Genomic DNA, 19,783 nt, shown 5'->3' with positions numbered 1-19,783 from the left:
GTTGTTCATTTTAACCAAAATGCAGAAAATTTTTTTTAATTTTTTGGGGGGAAGGTTTTAAGGACCACATCATGTAAGTCGAGGACATCGTAGTTGTTCATTTTAACCAAAATGCAGAAATTTTTTTTTAATTTTTTTGGGGGGAAGGTTTTAAGGACCACATCATGTAAGTCGAGGACATCGTAGTTGTTCATTTTAACCAAAATGCAGAAATTTTTTTTTAATTTTTTTGGGGGGAAGGTTTTAAGGACCACATCATGTAAGTCGAGGACATCGTAGTTGTTCATTTTAAACCAAAATGCAGAAAATTTTTTTTTAATTTTTTTGGGGGGAAGGTTTTAAGGACCACATCATGTAAGTCGAGGACATCGTAGTTGTTCATTTTAACCAAAATGCAGAAAATTTTTTTTTTAATTTTTGGGGGGGGTTTTGGGTTGAGGGAGGTGGGGGGGGAAGTTTTTAAGGACCACATCATGTAAGTCGAGGACATCGTAGTTGTTCATTTTAACCAAAATGCAGAAAATTTTTTTTAATTTTTTTGGGGGGAAGGTTTTAAGGACCACATCATGTAAGTCGAGGACATCGTAGTTGTTCATTTTAACCAAAATGCAGAAATTTTTTTTTAATTTTTTGGGGGGAAGGTTTTAAGGACCACATCATGTAAGTCGAGGACATCGTAGTTGTTCATTTTAAACCAAAATGCAGAAATTTTTTTTTAATTTTTTTGGGGGGAAGGTTTTAAGGACCCATCATGTAAGTCGAGGACATCGTAGTTGTTCATTTTAACCAAAATGCAGAAATTTTTTTTTTAATTTTTTTGGGGGAAGGTTTTAAGGACCTCATCATGTAAGTCGAGGACATCGTAGTTGTTCATTTTAACCAAAATGCAGAAATTTTTTTTTAATTTTTTTGGGGGGAAGGTTTTAAGGACCTCATCATGTAAGTCGAGGACATCGTAGTTGTTCATTTTAACCAAAATGCAGAAAATTTTTTTTTAATTTTTTTGGGGGGAAGGTTTTAAGGACCACATCATGTAAGTCGAGGACATCGTAGTTGTTCATTTTAACCAAAATGCAGAAAATTTTTTTTTAATTTTTTGGGGGGAAGGTTTTAAGGACCACATCATGTAAGTCGAGGACATCGTAGTTGTTCATTTTAACCAAAATGCAGAAAATTTTTTTTTAATTTTTTTGGGGGGAAGGTTTTAAGGACCACATCATGTAAGTCGAGGACATCGTAGTTGTTCATTTTAACCAAAATGCAGAAAATTTTTTTTTAATTTTTTTTGGGGGAAGGTTTTAAGGACTCATCATGTAAGTCGAGGACATTGTAGTTGTTCATTTTAACCAAAATGCAGAAAATTTTTTTTTAATTTTTTTGGGGGGAAGGTTTTAAGGACCTCATCATGTAAGTCGAGGACATCGTAGTTGTTCATTTTAACCAAAATGCAGAAAAATTTTTTTTTAATTTTTTTGGGGGGAAGGTTTTAAGGACCACATCATGTAAGTCGAGGACATTGTAGTTGTTCATTTTAAACCAAAATGCAGAAATTTTTTTTTAATTTTTTTTGGGGGAAGGTTTTAAGGACCTCATCATGTAAGTCGAGGACATCGTAGTTGTTTCATTTTAACCAAAATGCAGAAAATTTTTTTTTTAATTTTTTTGGGGGGAAGGTTTTAAGGACCACATCATGTAAGTCGAGGACATCGTAGTTGTTGTTCATTTTAACCAAAATGCAGAAATTTTTTTTTTAATTTTTTTGGGGGGAAGGTTTTAAGGACCTCATCATGTAAGTCGAGGACATCGTAGTTGTTCATTTTAACCAAAATGCAGAAAATTTTTTTTTAATTTTTTTAGGGGGGAAGTTTTTAAGGACCACATCATGTAAGTCGAGGACATCGTAGTTGTTCATTTTAACCAAAATGCAGAAATTTTTTTTTTAATTTTTTTGGGGGGGAAGGTTTTAAGGACCACATCATGTAAGTCGAGGACATCGTAGTTGTTCATTTTAACCAAAATGCAGAAAATTTTTTTTTAATTTTTTTGGGGGAAGGTTTTAAGGACCACATCATGTAAGTCGAGGACATCGTAGTTGTTCATTTTAACCAAAATGCAGAAAATTTTTTTTTAATTTTTTTGGGGGAAGGTTTTAAGGACCACATCATGTAAGTCGAGGACATCGTAGTTGTTCATTTTAACCAAAATGCAGAAAATTTTTTTTTTAATTTTTTTGGGGGGAAGGTTTTAAGGACCTCATCATGTAAGTCGAGGACATCGTAGTTGTTCATTTTAACCAAAATGCAGAAATTTTTTTTTAATTTTTTTTGGGGGGAAGGTTTTAAGGACCACATCATGTAAGTCGAGGACATCGTAGTTGTTCATTTTTACCAAAATGCAGAAAATTTTTTTTTAATTTTTTTGGGGGGAAGGTTTTAAGGACCACATCATGTAAGTCGAGGACATCGTAGTTGTTCATTTTAACCAAAATGCAGAAATTTTTTTTTTAATTTTTTTTGGGGGGAGGTTTTAAGGACCTCATCATGTAGTCGAGGACATCGTAGTTGTTCATTTTAACCAAAATGCAGAAATTTTTTTTTATTTTTTTGGGGGAAGGTTTTAAGGACCTCATCATGTAAGTCGAGGACATCGTAGTTGTTCATTTTAACCAAAATGCAGAAAATTTTTTTTAATTTTTTTGGGGGAAGGTTTTAAGGACCACATCATGTAAGTCGAGGACATCGTAGTTGTTCATTTTAACCAAAATGCAGAAATTTTTTTTTTTATTTTTTTGGGGGGAAGGTTTTAAGGACCTCATCATGTAAGTCGAGGACATCGTAGTTGTTCATTTTAACCAAAATGCAGAAATTTTTTTTTTATTTTTTTTGGGGGAAGGTTTTAAGGACCTCATCATGTAAGTCGAGGACATCGTAGTTGTTCATTTTAACCAAAATGCAGAAAATTTTTTTTTAATTTTTTTGGGGGAAGGTTTTAAGGACCACATCATGTAAGTCGAGGACATCGTAGTTGTTCATTTTAACCAAAATGCAGAAAATTTTTTTTTAATTTTTTTGGGGGAAGGTTTTAAGGACCACATCATGTAAGTCGAGGACATCGTAGTTGTTCATTTTAACCAAAATGCAGAAATTTTTTTTTTAATTTTTTTGGGGGGAAGGTTTTAAGGACCTCATCATGTAAGTCGAGGACATCGTAGTTGTTCATTTTAACCAAAATGCAGAAATTTTTTTTTTAATTTTTTTGGGGGGAAGGTTTTAAGGACCTCATCATGTAAGTCGAGGACATCGTAGTTGTTCATTTTAACCAAAATGCAGAAAATTTTTTTTTAATTTTTTTGGGGGGAAGGTTTTAAGGACCACATCATGTAAGTCGAGGACATCGTAGTTGTTCATTTTAACCAAAATGCAGAAAATTTTTTTTTAATTTTTTTGGGGGGAAGGTTTTAAGGACCTCATCATGTAAGTCGAGGACATCGTAGTTGTTCATTTTAACCAAAATGCAGAAAATTTTTTTTTAATTTTTTTGGGGGGAAGGTTTTAAGGACCACATCATGTAAGTCGAGGACATCGTAGTTGTTCATTTTAAACCAAAATGCAGAAAATTTTTTTTTAATTTTTTTGGGGGAAGGTTTTAAGGACCACATCATGTAAGTCGAGGACATCGTAGTTGTTCATTTTAACCAAAATGCAGAAATTTTTTTTTTAATTTTTTTGGGGGGAAGGTTTTAAGGACCTCATCATGTAAGTCGAGGACATCGTAGTTGTTCATTTTAACCAAAATGCAGAAATTTTTTTTTAATTTTTTGGGGGGAAGTTTTTAAGGACCTCATCATGTAAGTCGAGGACATCGTAGTTGTTCATTTTAACCAAAATGCAGAAAATTTTTTTTTTAATTTTTTTGGGGGGAAGGTTTTAAGGACCACATCATGTAAGTCGAGGACATCGTAGTTGTTCATTTTAACCAAAATGCAGAAATTTTTTTTTTAATTTTTTTTGGGGGAAGGTTTTAAGGACCTCATCATGTAAGTCGAGGACATCGTAGTTGTTCATTTTAACCAAAATGCAGAAATTTTTTTTTTAATTTTTTGGGGGAAGGTTTTAAGGACCACATCATGTAAGTCGAGGACATTGTAGTTGTTCATTTTAAACCAAAATGCAGAAATTTTTTTTTATTTTTTTTTTGGGGGGAAGGTTTTAAGGACCTCATCATGTAAGTCGAGGACATCGTAGTTGTTCATTTTAACCAAAATGCAGAAAATTTTTTTTTAATTTTTTTTTGGGGGGAAGGTTTTAAGGACCTCATCATGTAAGTCGAGGACATCGTATTGCCAATTTGAAGTTGGTGTGCACACACAGACAGACAGACAGACACACACCATACCATTTTATTATTAAGATATCAAATTATGACATGCAATGCGACAATTAAAATATAGGGTTAGGGTCTTGGTTAGGGTTATGGTTAGGGTTAGGGTCTTGGTTAGGGTTATTGTTAGGGTTAGGGTTATGGTTAGGGTTAGGTAACATCCACATCTACGAAGTGGTGGAAATTCTATAAAATCTGAAACAACTGAGAGATCTTCGAAGAAAATGTCAGAAATATCTCCATAATTCGTACATTATAAATTGACAATTTTATTTTTATAAATGGGTTTACCATTGGTTACTTTACCTTAAAAATAAAATTAAAAAAAGGTTTCTGAAGGATTTTAATATAATTTTGTTTTTAACTATATTTAATTGGCTTTGTAAATTGTAATGACATTTATTTGAAATATTTATCATATGATTTATAATTATTCTATTTATTTTTCTGAAATTAAGGCAGTACTAATGTGATTATAATTTTATTAATCTAGAAATATTTTGACACCACGCAAGTATGCAAGTGTTCCCCTTTTGGGTATTTCATTTATTAAGTGTATGAAATATCTAATAAGGGTAGGGTCCCATTAAGCCTGGGGGCCTTCCATGCCTGTGACATTATATTTATACGATTTTTTATTCATTGATAATTCAGAACCCAAAAAACTGAACAAATTTATTTAGTATCTAGTATGTCCTCCATTAGCTCTAATTACATGTATACGGCCTGGCATGCTATCAATAAGACCTTTTGCGTATTCTATTTTGAGATCATTCCAAATAGATGATATTTCTCAAATAAATGTTCCTTTTTCAAAAATGGACAAAGAGAGAGCAGCTTGAATCCTCGCTGCCTTCGGTATCCGTGCCGGAATTTGGCGGTTACAGCGAGAAGAATAGATGAATCTTAAAGCATCTTCGGCTGACGGAGATGGACTTTCAGCAGGGATTTCCAGCGGACTGTTGGCCGGGACCGGCCTGCAAGAACGACAAGCAGGGCAGTTCCAGGTTATGAGAGAAGCTGAAACGCGCCTGGAAAGTCGAACACACGAAAGGTGAAAGAAACTGTTGGAGCCAGAACAGTATCTACCTTTCTTCCGATCGTTGCTAGTTTTGCACGAAGAGCAAATAGCCATCGTAAGAAAGAAATAGAAAAGAAAGATGGAAAGGTATAAAAAAGAAATAGAAAAGAAAGATGGACAGAAAGAAATGAAATAAAGAAATGGAAGAGATAGAAGGACAAATAAAATGAAAGAAAAAGAAATGATAGATGGAGAAATAAAGTGAAAGAAAAAGATAAGATAGGTTGACAAATATACTGACTATTTGAGTTGTTTTTGACCAATGTGGATTGTTAATATTCTGACCAACAAGGACCACAACCACAATTGCCGACTTCTTAAGCAATGACCTTGCAAAGGCGAAACTAATTTGGTTTTATTTGGTTATATATAAATTAATACCGACTATAACATTTTACAGTAAACTCTCTAGAATCTGGCAATTCTTAAATTTGCCAATTCTGAAATTCGCCATTTTTTATCGATTCTTTCTACTTTTCAATGATATTTGCCAATTCTGAAATTTGCCACAATTTTTGAAAATTCTCTTTATTAATTAAAAAAATTCTTTTTTATTGAAAAAAATAAAAAAAATTTAAAGCAAGCATGGGTCGCACTGTTACTGTTGGAAGCTACACTAGACTTACAATTGCTCAATTTATAAAAATAATAGACTGAAGGGAAAGAAGGGTTCCATAAATGTCGTCCACGTAAAGTTCCGCTGCTTACTAAGAAACACGTCCATGCACGGATAAAATATGCCAAAAAAATTTTACTTAAAGACGACGACTATCTTATTTGGTCGGATGAAACAAAGATAGAAATTTTTGGACACAATTATACAAGCTACGTGTGGCTTAAATCGAAGGATGAATATCGTCCAAAAAATACCATATCAACAGTTAAACATGGAGTTGGTAGTATTATGCTATGGGGGTGTTTTTCTTCTTGGGGCATTGGAGAACTTCATGTGATTGACGGAATATTGAATGCTTCTAAATACTGTGATATTTTGGAAAAAAATCTATTTTCGTGAATTGAGAAATGTGGTATTGCAGGAAATTGGACATTTCAAAAGACAATGATCCAAAGCACACCCCAAAAAAACTCAAAAATGGCTAGAAGAACATTTGATTGATACCCTTGAATGGCCAAGTCAGTCCCCAGATCTTAATCCGAGTGAAAACCTTTGGAAGGAATTAAAAGCCAAAGTATGGGCGCATAATCCAAAAAATATCGCGGAATTAAAATCATTTTGTTTTGAAGAATGGAATAAAATTCCTGTTGAAACTTGTAAAAAGCTTGTTAACAATTATAAAAATCGCTTAAATGCAGTTTTGGAGAATAACGGATACTTTACCTGCTGGAGTGCTGTCGCGAACTGGTTCCGTTCGCTTATCCCATTGTACATCTCTCATACGCTTCTCCGAGTATCCTCATGTTCGACGATGTTCCCATCTCTTCGGCCACCGGGGTCCAACAGGGAGATCCCCTGGGTCCTGTCCTTTTTGCCTTGGGCGTTAACAGTATCGCTCACTCTGTTCGATCCCCAGTTAACATATGGTATCTGGATGACGCAACCATTTGCGGTCCCCCCGACGCTGTTTTCGACGACCTTCGTTCTATCCTCCCTTCCCTCTCGGACATCGGCCTATCTATAAACGCCAATAAATCCGAAATCGTGAACATTGCCTTAAATCCGAGTGACTTCACTGCTTCAATTTCCACGTGCCGAGGCATTCTCTCAGACGTCCGGATTACGGACAAATCAAATCTTACGATTCTCGGTGCCCCCATGGGGCCTTCTGCCCTCGAATGCTCACTCGCTGGAAAAATTTCCCACTTATCCAAAATGATCGACAAGCTTAAAGTCATCGAGCCTCATGTGGCTTTTTTCCTCCTCCGAAACCACTTCTCCGTCCCTAAGATCCTTTACACCCTAAGATGTGCACCCTGCTTTCAAAGAGGCGACCTTCTTTCCGACCTTGACAATATCCTCAGGCTCGGTACGAGCTCTCTTTGCAATCTGGCTTTCGACGATCCAGGCTGGACTCAGGCATCCCTGCCTGTGCGCTGGGGTGGCCTTGGCTTGAGATCCTATTCCGATCTTGCCCTCCCGGCATTCCTATCCGCTCATCACGCTTCTCGTACTCTCTCAGACATCGTTCTTAGAAACCTCCCCGAACGGAAATTGTCTGAAGTTTACTCTGCAGCCCGTGGTCGGTGGGAGGCTCGGTTTGGTTCGTAGCTGCCCAACTCTCAATCTGTACAGCGCCAATGGGACGAAATCTCTTGTCAGGCAATCTTCGAAGGCCTGCTTCCTGTCTCCAATCAACACCGTGTCGCTTGCCTCCGTGCAGGTCGCTGTGAAAGCAGCGGTGTCTGGTTAAAGGCTCTCCCTCTCCCTTCCATCGGGAACCTGTTGGACAAGGAATGCCTAAGAATTGCAATCTCCCTCCGTGTCGGGCTGAAAATCTGCCAGTCGCACAAATGCCGTTGTGGGGGAACTGTTGACGAGTACGGTTTGCATCCCCTCGCTTGCCGGCGGAGTGCCGGTCGTGCCCCCCGTCACAGTGAACTCAACTCAGTCGTACAGAGAGCCCTCGCCTCAGCAGGCATCCCGTCTATCCTTGAACCTGTTGGATTGGATAGAGGGGATGGCAAACGCCCTGACGGCATGTCCACCTTCCCCTACGAGCAGGGGAAATCCCTTATTTGGGATTCTACCTGCTCGGACACGTTCTCGCTGGGAAATCTCGCGCTGTCCGCCGCCAATCCTGGGCACGCTTCCAGGCAGGCCGAGGAGCGAAAGATTCTCAAGTACGGCCACCTGTCCAACTCGCTGCTCTTTACTCCAATTGCCGTGGAGTCCTCCGGGATCTTCGGTCCCAAGACACTCCGCTTCCTTCGCTCGCTCGGTCGACGGATTTCAAGGACTAGTCACGATCCAAGAGAGTTTTCTTGGCTCCTGGAACGTCTGTCGATTGCTGTGATCCGAGGGAACGTCTTCGCCATTCGCGCGGCTGGTCGGGTGTCTCGTGAGGCCTTTAACTAACTTAGCTATCTGTAATTTTTGTCTTGTTTGTATAAATTTGTTGATTTTGTAAAAAAAAAAAAAAAACTTTACAAAGTATTAAGTAATTTGTCCCAAGACTAATTATTATTATTATTAGCACTGTCATAGGAACATAATGTAATTTAAACTAATTAAGTTCCCACATGTGCCACATATGAGACTATCTTTTCGGTCATAATTTTCCATGATGTGCGGTTGTATGCTATACTCCTGAGAGTATCTAGGTCGTCTCCATTTTTCAGTTGTCTTTTAACGCGTTGTAGTTCTTTTGAGATTACAATAGGTAATGTATTTCGTGGGCGTCCTCGGGACGCAGATCTTTCGTCCTTTGCGTAATATGATTCCATTGCCCAGTTAGCATAGACATCCTGGTCGAGTCTTAGAATGTGGCCCAATAGGCGCCAACGTGCTTCGGTAATGTCCACACTGACGGGTCTGCTGTTGCAGATATTGTATAGGGTGGAGTTCTTGATTTTCTTTGGCCAGTTGATGCCAATAAGAATTCTTAACTGTCTTCTATGGAATGCATCAAGAGATTTTGATTCAGACTCAGATATTCCCCATGTTCCTCCGTTGTACAAAAGTATGGGTTTAATAAAAGCATTGTATAATTTGGCACGTAAGGCCGTTCCAACCTCGCGGTTTCGTAGCCAAGTGGTCCGCAGTTTGTTAAGTGAACAGTCGATAGCATCTTTCTCCTCATAATGTCTTCACTATCTCCTAAAAGAGTTCCAACTTTTTTCGAGTTTCGCCATTTTTCGTCTGTTCTATTTGCCTCCCGGTTGATTGTTACATATTCGGTTTTTTCTATGTTCACTTTTAAGAACCATTTTTCCAGTGCCTGGGGAGCAATGTTCAGCAGTTCTTCGAGTGTCGACTTATCATGAGACAAAAAGTCTACATCGTCGGCATATATCACTTCAGTTATTGAAGTAGTCTTCACTAGTTTTCTCAGATCTCTTAGTGCCGCTTCAAGATAGACAATGAATAGTACAGGTGATATTGAATCACCTTGGGGCGTTCCAATGCTTGTTTTGAAAGATCTTGATTGTACGGGTCCGATCTTCACCGTTAACTCGGTGTCTATAAGTAGTGCTCGAACCATTCTGATCGAGTCATTGTCAAGAATAGTTTTGAGGATCTCCATTAGCTTGTCTCTGCGGATTGTATCAAATGCCCTGCTCATATCAATGCCCAATATTGTGGTCGCCATTTTAAATTTCTGAGATATGGCACAGATCCATCTATGTCCCCATACTACATCTGCAGTTGATCGCCCAGGCCTGAATCCACTTTGGCTAGCCGACAGATATTCATTAACAGGGTCCTTAATACGTTCCAGTGTTACGAGCGAGAAGATTTTCCTTATTGTGTTCAAGAGTATGATTGGGCGAATGTTGTTAAGAGGACCTTGCGGCTTGTTGGGTTTTTGGAGAGGAATTAGCGTTCCTTTCCCAATAGGCGGTATGGTATTTCCATGGAACATCTCGTTCAGGAGATTTGTGATTATAGTTGAGATCTCCATTGGGGAGTACTTTATCAATTCACCGTTGATGTTGTCTGGACCCGCCGCACGGTTGTTTTTTAATTTTTTTATAGCCTTCAAAACTTCAAGGTGTGTTATTTTGTTGTTTAGATAACGTTCTTCACCCTCATCGAGAGCATCGGCCCTGCCATTGAATAGTATTTCGAAGTGGTCGGCGATTGTATTTACCATTTCGATTGGGTTTCCAATTGTTTTCCCATGTTCATCGTGCACAACCAGTTTTGTTTTCTGTTGTCGTCGGCGTAGTAGTCTGATGGCTGCGTACATTTGCGCACCATCCTTTAAGTCTTCAACTTCTGATATTCGAGAGTTTAATAAAGCTTTCACGTATTTAAGATTTTCCTTCTTGATTGTTCTCGATATTTTCCTACGTTCTCTTTTGAGTTTTTCCTTTGCCTCCTTGTCGTTGGTGTTTTCAATTTTCAGTTGGATGGCTTTTTGTTTTGTTGCCATTTCGGCAACATTTGGATTCAATGGTTGAGTTAGTGACGCAACTCTATTGCACAAAGTCTTAATCACATATGAGGCTACAAAGAGATTTTACTTTGCTATCATTCAATGTCAGAGGACTATCTGACCTATCCAAGCGAAAAATCCTATGCCGGGATCTGAATGCATATGGTGCAACTATCGGATGCTTTCAAGAAACGAAGGTCAAAGGCGGGCTAGATGAGATACACAACGAGTATCGAATCATTCTCCTTCCATCAGAATCACGTCATTATGGGCAGGGGTTTGGCATTCATAAGACCTTTTGGAATTCAATTCACAAATACTACCGTGTGAACGACCGCATATGTGTACTACAACTGAGACAAAAAACTTTGACCAACACGGATCGAATAATCAGCATTATAAATGTCTACGCCCCACAAAGTGGAAGACTGAAGAAGAACATGGATGAACTAGACTCTTTCTATCACATGCTATCAAAGACCTACACGAGTATAAAAACATCCTTCCTTATACTAATTGCCGGTGATTGGAATGCTAAGGCAGGCAAAGGCCGTGGTGAAGAAGTGTTCATGGGCAGACATGGACGGGGGATAAGAAATGCACCAGGTGAAATGCTTGTGAACTTCTGCAGCATATTCAAGCTACTGCTATGCAATACGGTCTTTCCTCATGCGGCACGTCATAAAACCACGTGGACCGGGACTAGAAGAAACAAAAATGGGGAGTACGTCAACATCTATAATCAAATCGATTATATCATCTGTAGACAAGAAGAAAAACATCGATTGCTGGATGCCAGGTCATATGGCGGGGCACTTACACTGAGCGATCACAAAGCCATTGTGGCACGATTGAGACTGAAAAGAATTTTTGGATCGCCTCTTTCAAAAGAAAATGAATCAAACCGAATTAGATACTCAGTGGAAAAACTGATTACATCAGATGTTACCAAGGAAAAATACTCCCAGGCAATCATCGAAAACCTAAAAGTAACAGAAACGGTAAAAGACCCAAACAAAAGCTGGGATATATTAGAAAAACTTATTCACAAAGCTGCAACGGAAACCATTGGAACGACTGCATTCAGAAACCACTCAAACCCAAGACTAATTAGCATTTGATTTTGTGACTGTTTGTTTAAAATGTCAAAATTTTTTTAAAATAAAATTTTCTTTGGATTATTTTTAAATGTTTTATTATGTAAAAAACTTTGTTTAATTTTTTAGCCTTTGGAAAAAATGAGATAAAAACAGGTATGTTTAAGAAAAGAAAATTTTAATAATTACAAGGAGGACGCAACACTGTAAACATCCTCAGGCTCACTCAATTCGTCCACACTACTATCCAGATGGGTAATGTGGGCTACAAATAAGGGGACAAAGCAAACGTTTGCTGAAGAAATAGTTATCTTCCAAGTCAGAATCGTCATCTTCTGATTCCGAATCCACAAACCTCTTGGGATCCACAGCCAACCAGTTCAACTGGACATTACAAGAGCACATACTCGACTACGAGTGGACACACACTTCCAGCGCCCTGCCACTTTCTTCCTCAACACAATCTGCACTTCATTCACACAGATTCTGTATCGAGAAGAGGACACCACCGAACCCTTCAATGGCAGAAAGAACGCATACAACCCTCCCTCAGACTTTCCTCTACAAATTACGACTTGTATCAATACCGAAACAATAATTGGCTGTCCTCAACTACCACCACTCCCTCGTCCTTAACATTGATTAAACGGACTGCGAAAAACAATTTGAAGTCTGTCTCCGCCCACGTGACCATGGGTTGTAGCCTGGGATTAATAAATATCTTACCATTTTCCATTTCCCTCCATATTAACCCTCCTCCAAAACTCTTTCATTGAGGTAGCAAACTCAACGGGGAAACTTGAAAGTAACAATATGACTACACATTTCTAGGAAAAACTCTGGCACATGCTCGATAGCCGCCTCTACTGCATGTATGACTGACTCATCCTCTTGTTTGCAGAATAATCCCAGCAGTGATTCACTCGTCGTAGATAGTGGGGCAGGAAATGATGATAGCCTATAATTAGAAGAAAAAACAACCTTTTCAAATTTTCCACAATTTTATATTTGATGAGGCAGGATGGATTAGACATATTAGGAATAAGGACTTGAAAAAGATTGAGTATCTCTTCCAAAACCTGCGATGTAAAGAAAGAGAGGACTACCTGAATGTCTTCACTCTCCCTCAACAAATAACAAATACCACACATGGCCATCACTTCGCATTCAAAACGAAATGCAGCTCTGAAATGTAAAAACAATTTAACGGTTTATATCTGAGGGTGACAGTGAAGCATTTAAGAATTGGGAGAACAACTTGAGGATCAGTCAGTGCATCTCGTGTCAGAAGACTTGTGAGTGACGAGGACACAATGTTCTCGTCATTTGCCTGCAGAGGAATGGAAACATATTTGAGGAGTCCAGTCAATATCTCTAAAACACGGTTAGTCCACTACAATCGTCAACTAAGTCGTACACAAAACAGACTTTCTTCATTGGCCACATACATCAAGTGTTGAATAAATACACAGTGGGCCTCCAAATAGATGGCCTGCACACAAAAACTAACAATCACCCCACAACATCAAACCTCTCATAGTCTACCAAATAACCCCAGACATCCAGTAGTCCGTCGGGGTAGTAGGATATGTTGTCGTAGCCCTACAATAATCAAACAACAAAACCTGCAATTCCAATTCGAGAATGTAAACTAGACGGGACTCAAAAAGAAAAGACTCGTCAATGACTTGACTTCTCAAACAATCCAGCAAGAGATTCCACAGTTCTTCGTCAGTCCCCCAGTACTCAACCATGAAGCGAAGTGACTCCGCAATCCATATTGCCAATCCTCCAGGACTGACTAGTCTTAACACATCCTTCATCTCAATACATATCTCTTCAGTCCTCTAAACAGAATATATCCCAACACTACATCCACATCTACTCCATCTGGTGAATATCCCATCAATTTCATCTCCTCCAATATGTCGATAGGAAATGGACAGTGGTAGAACAGTCTCACCACTCCTTCATCACCACACTCCACGGAATAGTCCCCAGGTCTCGCCACCAACCGTTGGAATGCCTCCTTCGCCCGAGCAGACCACTGTCCCCCTTGGAGGAGACAGCAATAGTGAGCAAAGGCATTGAATCGGCAGTATTCCGAGGGCATCATATACATGTCCGACACTACTACAGTGGGAGTCTCCCCCGTATCTACCCACGTGACCTCACATCGTGATTCCCCGACCACCTCCTTCACAATTCCACGTCGGAAACTGCCATCAGATCACAGACTTACCAATAATCTTTTCTTGCGTTGTTTTCCGGAAATATTGTGATCACGTAATCCCCCTCCTTCGGGTGGATACAGTGCTTAAACTTGGAGTACTGACGGTATAAATCCCCATTCATTTCTCTGAACAACCCCAACGAGTCGCATTTATGCACATAAAACAATGACGGACTCTCAACATGACTAATCTCCACCGAAATAGTTCCTTCGAACGACTCCCTCCCAATTTCCGATCTAGTCAATGGCAACGGGGGATAACCTGGACATGGAGTGTCCGTAGAGTCGTTCAGTGAGTGTGTGTATGTGCTATAATGAATAACCAAGCATACATCTTTATTCGGTTGTCCCATCTTCTCTACAATCAGGTGATTAACCAAGTCAAAATGCATGACAGGCACATCCAAAATGGATAGTTTACAACACTTGATGAGAGTGTTAACCCAAAAGGTATTCCCCGCTCTACTGTCTACAACGAGTGGTCACCTCAACTCAATGTGGGCCACGACTTGTTCTCCTTGGACTAATTGTTCCACGTGACTGTTCACTTGGGTATTCCACTCTGAATTCATATCGCACGGAACAATCCCACTCAAATACACATCCACGGCCTGACTCCACTCACTCAGACACTACCTGTGGCCGAATTGAGGACAGGACAGACGGTAGGACAAAAATGTTCTCCCTCTGAGTTATGTGAGAAGACCCTTCGTCCAGCAGTGTCACGACCAAGTCATTGTCTCGACACTCGTCTATCACAGCACTAGGGAATATTGAAAAGAGTGTGCCGTTTGAATGTCTCTCTCCTCAAAACAGCCACTCGATCACCCACTTGAAAGTGTTCTGGCCTGATCTGCTGTTGCTGGTTAGAAAAGTATTTAAGAATGTCAATGTTGAGTTGCTTGGATTGTTTCTCATACGTTTTTGTGCACGATCCGGAATCGGAGTGGGAAATGATCCGACAGCGGAAATGGGATGCATCGACCACGAAAAGCACCAACATTCGAATATCCCCCGACGACGGGAGACCATCGCACTCAGGGTCATCGAAATAATCAAAAAAATGGGAGCCCCCATGACTGTCCGGACATTGAAATCCCAAACTAAGAAATACTTAAGTCGATTCAACCGGCAAAATCCAAACTGTAGAAATGTCCTACAAGCAGTTCTTCCTTTCTTGTTGAAAGCCAAACTACTGAGGGGGTCAGGAATCGGTAACTGGGCACGACTCATCAAGTTCACAAAGAAATTGCAAAGGGCATACAAACCAGAGTGAGAGTTGTGTATTAGAACATGAGACGAGACAGTCTACCCATAATTGCCCAAACTACCTTCGACACTCCCAGCCGAGCACTGATAAATCCAAACCGAGTCTCATAGTGGGCAAAGTCAGTACAACCGTAATGCACAATATCAGTAGCACTGATCTGCCCGACTAACCCATTTGCAGTGACATCGTCCATTACTGACTATATATTACAGACAAAGACACTCAGTATGGTCGGGGAGGCTGGGTTGTGAGAGGGGAGGTCACTCCGGGGAGATAATACATGCACATTAATCTCCAACTGCCTCAATGTCTTTAAAAATTACCCCCAACTCTACATTCGCCACAAATTTCAGATCATCGAAGATGTTATTCACAAATACGAGGACAAGAGGAGTTCTGTGGTGGCAGAGTGACCGGAGAGTACGGGAGAGGCAACTCAGTTGGGAAACTCTGTCGTCCTGGGTCACTTGGACAGTCTACAGTGGGATGACTGACACTACATGACTCAAGGACTTCATCACGGAGTACTCCACCGCGGAATCGATTACAACTCGGGCAGAAGGGAGACAAAAGTCTTTGAATTGTGATATATGGAAGTTCCAGCGAGAGGAGACCACTATTTTTTGAACCATCGAGTCTCCAATCAAATAAATGAGCATGGCCATGTCGTCAGTCCACGTGGACAACAGGAGGTCGGCCTCCTTTACAACCAAGTAAGCAAAGCGGGCCAAATTGGTTGATTTGTCTTTCAATCGGCGAAATAAGGAGGGGACTGTACAAATCAGAATATCGCATCCTCGGAGGACTTCCAGCTGCCATAATTAATTAAAACTGGACTTGGCTCTCCATGTCGCTCATTCCTCCAGTTAGGGTACAAAGTTTCGCTGAAGACTTATCTAGAATGTTCTCGAATGTTCTTTCGATGTCTTCCACTTTGGACCATTGGTGGGCCATGATTAGCAAAATTGGCTGAAATGTGATTATAATAATTACGCCATGCAAATTTTAAAAAATGCTTTGAGGAGTTTGTTGCCAAATTGGGAAAGTAATTACAATGGGAAGGAACGTTTGTATCCCTACTAGGAAAATTCCAAGGCAGTTGCTTAAAATGGAAATTTTAAATGGTATTAATGCAGCAATAAGGGAGTACATTGATTCGTTGCCTATTGTGGATATTAATGTTATCACGGACATCATATATGCAGGACAGTGCACTTATGAGAACCTTACCAAGAGGGATAGTATTAAAAGTAATTGGGAAGACAACATGAAAGGCAAACTTACCAAACTTAAAGAGCAACTTGAGCAAATTCGAATGGCTAGTCAAATGAAAGGGAAGAATCAGTTTGACGAAGATACACGCAATACCTTTTGTGCTTATGGGTTTAAGAAGTCAAAGAAGGGAGAATTCGAAAGAGTTATTTCCGTTGTGTGTGACCAAATCAAGATTATTGAGAAAAAGTTGAGAATTTATGAATCGAGAAAAGGATTTAGAAAGGCAAATTGGTGTTTCGAACTTAATAGAAGGCGATTCTATAGAAATATTAGTGGAGATAACAAGAAGGGGATGATTAATTTCGACGAAGATGAGTGCCTTTCTTTTTGGACTAGTATTTTGGATAAGGTTGAGCGAAGGGAGAAGAATTTTCTGGGTAGCAAAAAAGTAACTGGATCTGAGAATTCTTATGCTAATTTTACGGAAGAGGCAATTATTGATACTATCAAGATGCTTCCAAATTGGAAAGCGTCTGGTTGTGATGGAGTGTACAACTTTTTTATCAAAAACTTTACTTCAATCCATGAACACCCTTGTGCCGAAATTCAAAAGATTATTAATGATGAATATTTACCTGAGGAGTGGTTTTACACTGGGGTGACCTATCTCATTCCAAAAGTGGATGTATGTAATTCCCCAAAGGATTTAAGGCTGATCACGTGCATGCTGAATCTATATAAATTATTGACAAAATGTGTGAACAGGAAATTGTCAGAATATGTTGATTCATATGATTTAATAACTGAAAATCAGCTGGGAACAAGGAGAATGTGTCAAGGGGCAAAAGAACAAGCTATTGTCATTCAATGTTTAAATCAAAAAAATGGAAACAATTTATGTTCTACGTGGATTGATGTTAAAAAAGCCTTTGATTCGGTCGATCATGAATTTTTGGGCCAAGTATTGCAAAATTCTGGTCTCCCCTTCTGGATTATTAGATTTATTAATAATCTTATCACAAAATGGAAGATAAGGCTTAACTTAAACAATAATACTCTGGGAGAAATTAAAATAAAGCGAGGAATTCTACAGGGAGATTCTCTTTCACCGCAGATCTTTGGTTTGTTAATGGACCCTCTAAGTCGATTGCTGAATGGAAAGTTTCCGAAAATAACGATGGGGACTCCAGGAAATGGGGAACCCACTTATGCAAATAATCACCTCCTCTTTATTGATGATATAAAACTGTTCTCTCACCATAGTGATTCTATGGTTATGATGATGGAAGAAGTGGATTTGTTTTTTGATGCAGCTGGGCTGGAGAGAAATTTTGAGAAATCCGCAACAAATGTGAAGTTATTATCTGGCAAAGCCCGGTTCCTTGATGGATTGGATGGATATCAATATTTGGGAGTCCTTGAGGATAAGAACAGTAATGTCCTTAAAGAAGAAATTATGAATAAAATCAATAAAGAAGTATCTACGAGTATTGAAAATTTGACAAAAACTGATTTAAACTCAGTTAACCTGTTTAAAGGGATAAATGAATATGCACTCTCACTTTATAACTATTACATTGGATTGACTGATGTGGAGCCTGGAGAATTTGAGCAGATTGATAAGAATATTCGCCGAATTCTTATGGACAGACGTATACATTTCCAACACACAAACAAAGAAAGATTGTATCTACCAAGAAATAAATTTGGAAGAGGCCTGGAGTCTGTCAGTAATAAAGCTGAACGGATGCTTCTCCAATTTTATAATGACTTAGAACATAAGACAAATTACTGCCTGAGAAGAGAAGGAATTCTACGGGTCATTAATTCAAAGAAAACCCACATGGCCACTATCGTAGAATTCATTTCCAGAAAGTACAACATTGAGATTGCAAAGGATTTGACAATGTCGACATTGATGAAAATACAGCATGAATATCTGCTTAAAGAAATTGAAAAGAAGCAGATTCACTCTATCTTATTTAAATGTCTAAAAGACACGGAAGTAAATGTTTGTGAATCTTCTGGATGGTTGGTTAATGGAAATCATTCCCCCATGACTGAAGGGAGACTGTGTCTACTTCAGGACCGCAACATGTTTTTTGATAATGGAGAAAATAAGTGCACGCATTGTAACTCGGCAAGAAAAACAGTTGATCACCTTGCAACTATGTGCGGGAGAATGCTGAATAGCTCATATCTTAGACGGCATAACGAAGTAGTCAGATGTATTCACTTACATCTCTGTCGTAAATATGGAATAAGAAAAACTAAGAGACTAAAGACACACTCAGTTCAATCTGTTGTTAGCAATGAATTTGTGGAGATTCGTGTGGATACTACGATTAGTACGGATACAGCTGTGGCGAATAACAAACCTGATATATTTGTCCATGACAAAGTGAGGAATACAATCACCCTTATCGAAGTGGGGGTTACTTCGCAAAATTGCCTAAAGCAGGTCGAAGTTGAGAAGTTCCACAAATATGACTTATTGGCAAATGAACTTGAAGCAATTCATCACGCAAAAGTAAAAGTAATAATCCCTGTTATAATGACCTGGGATGGAATTGTCTCAAGATTTTTCAAGGGTCATCTTGATGTCCTCAAGCTGGAAGAAAGAGTGAGAGCATATATTCAGACAGTGGTTCTGAGGAAGACATTGGAGAGCATGCAGGCTGAAGAGAGGCATGGTATATCGATACCTAGTGAGGAGAAAGCTGAAACGGAATGTCAACCAAGGGCAGCCTCAGAATGTGGAGTGTGCTTCGACGAGAACACACCCATACGGTCACTGGATTATGGGCCCAAAAAGAGAAGATTAAGCTAATTAATTAATTACTTTAACATGGATTTTTTTAGTTAAAATTAATTTGTAGATTCATATATGCATTGTGTGAGTTGTTGTGGTGTGTGCATGTACGTTTCCAAGCAGTTAAGGAAAACGAAACCTACGGGCCTTCCTGCAAATAAAAAGAACTTAAAAAAGACAGGACCGTCGCCTATGGGACCTCACAATGCCACAAGAGCTAATGGTGTTAAAGAAGATCTTGTTGGTGATGCTGCCAAAATTAACTTGCATTCTCTTTCTGCGATCATCGGAAATGTCAATGGTGTCTCTGAAGGCGAATGGGTGTCTCAGATTGCCCTTGCCGCGAAGCAAAGACTTGGAAGGATGCCAAGAGGTGGTTGGAACCTTGTCCTGGAGAAGTTCAATGAGAAGTACTCGGCAAAGTGCTCTAGTTTATGCCAACTAAAGAGCATGGCTAGACGGAATAACAATGTGCAAGGGAGATGCGACTCTTCCAGAGTGCAAGATGATGTGGACGTAGAAATTTCCAGTTTCAGAAATTGCCTAGAGGAACTCAAATTCCAATTGGGAAAGTTCAGTCTATTCAGAGAGACTCTCGAAAGCCAACTCCAAAGGTGCATCGAAGGATGGTAAAAACT

At 39.3% G+C, this 19,783-nt stretch overlaps 2 protein-coding genes across 2 annotated transcripts; both read left to right on the top strand.

The window, feature by feature from the left end:
• Positions 1–6,878: 6,878 nt before the first annotated feature.
• LOC115227705 lies at positions 6,879–7,688 on the top strand. The gene has a single exon (XM_029798455.1). It carries the CDS (start codon positions 6,879–6,881, stop codon positions 7,686–7,688), a length of 810 nt encoding a protein of 269 aa, XP_029654315.1.
• An 8,538-nt stretch (positions 7,689–16,226) lies between these two features.
• On the top strand, positions 16,227–19,163 carry LOC115227702. The gene has a single exon (XM_029798454.1). The coding sequence runs from the start codon at positions 16,227–16,229 to the stop codon at positions 19,161–19,163; it is 2,937 nt and encodes a 978-aa protein (XP_029654314.1).
• Positions 19,164–19,783: the final 620 nt, after the last annotated feature.

Source organism: Octopus sinensis, unplaced genomic scaffold, assembly GCF_006345805.1.
Source record: "Octopus sinensis unplaced genomic scaffold, ASM634580v1 Contig07101, whole genome shotgun sequence".
NCBI classification, from domain to species: domain Eukaryota; kingdom Metazoa; phylum Mollusca; class Cephalopoda; order Octopoda; family Octopodidae; genus Octopus; species Octopus sinensis.
The sequence above is the reverse complement of the archived record's forward strand: the minus strand, read 5'-3'. Positions and strand labels throughout refer to the sequence as shown.

Excerpts from the sequence above, each read along its gene's own strand:
- LOC115227705 (XM_029798455.1), top strand. The coding sequence starts at position 6,879 with ATGTTCGACGATGTTCCCATCTCTTCGGCCACCGGGGTCCAACAGGGA.
- LOC115227702 (XM_029798454.1), top strand. The coding sequence starts at position 16,227 with ATGGAAATTTTAAATGGTATTAATGCAGCAATAAGGGAGTACATTGAT.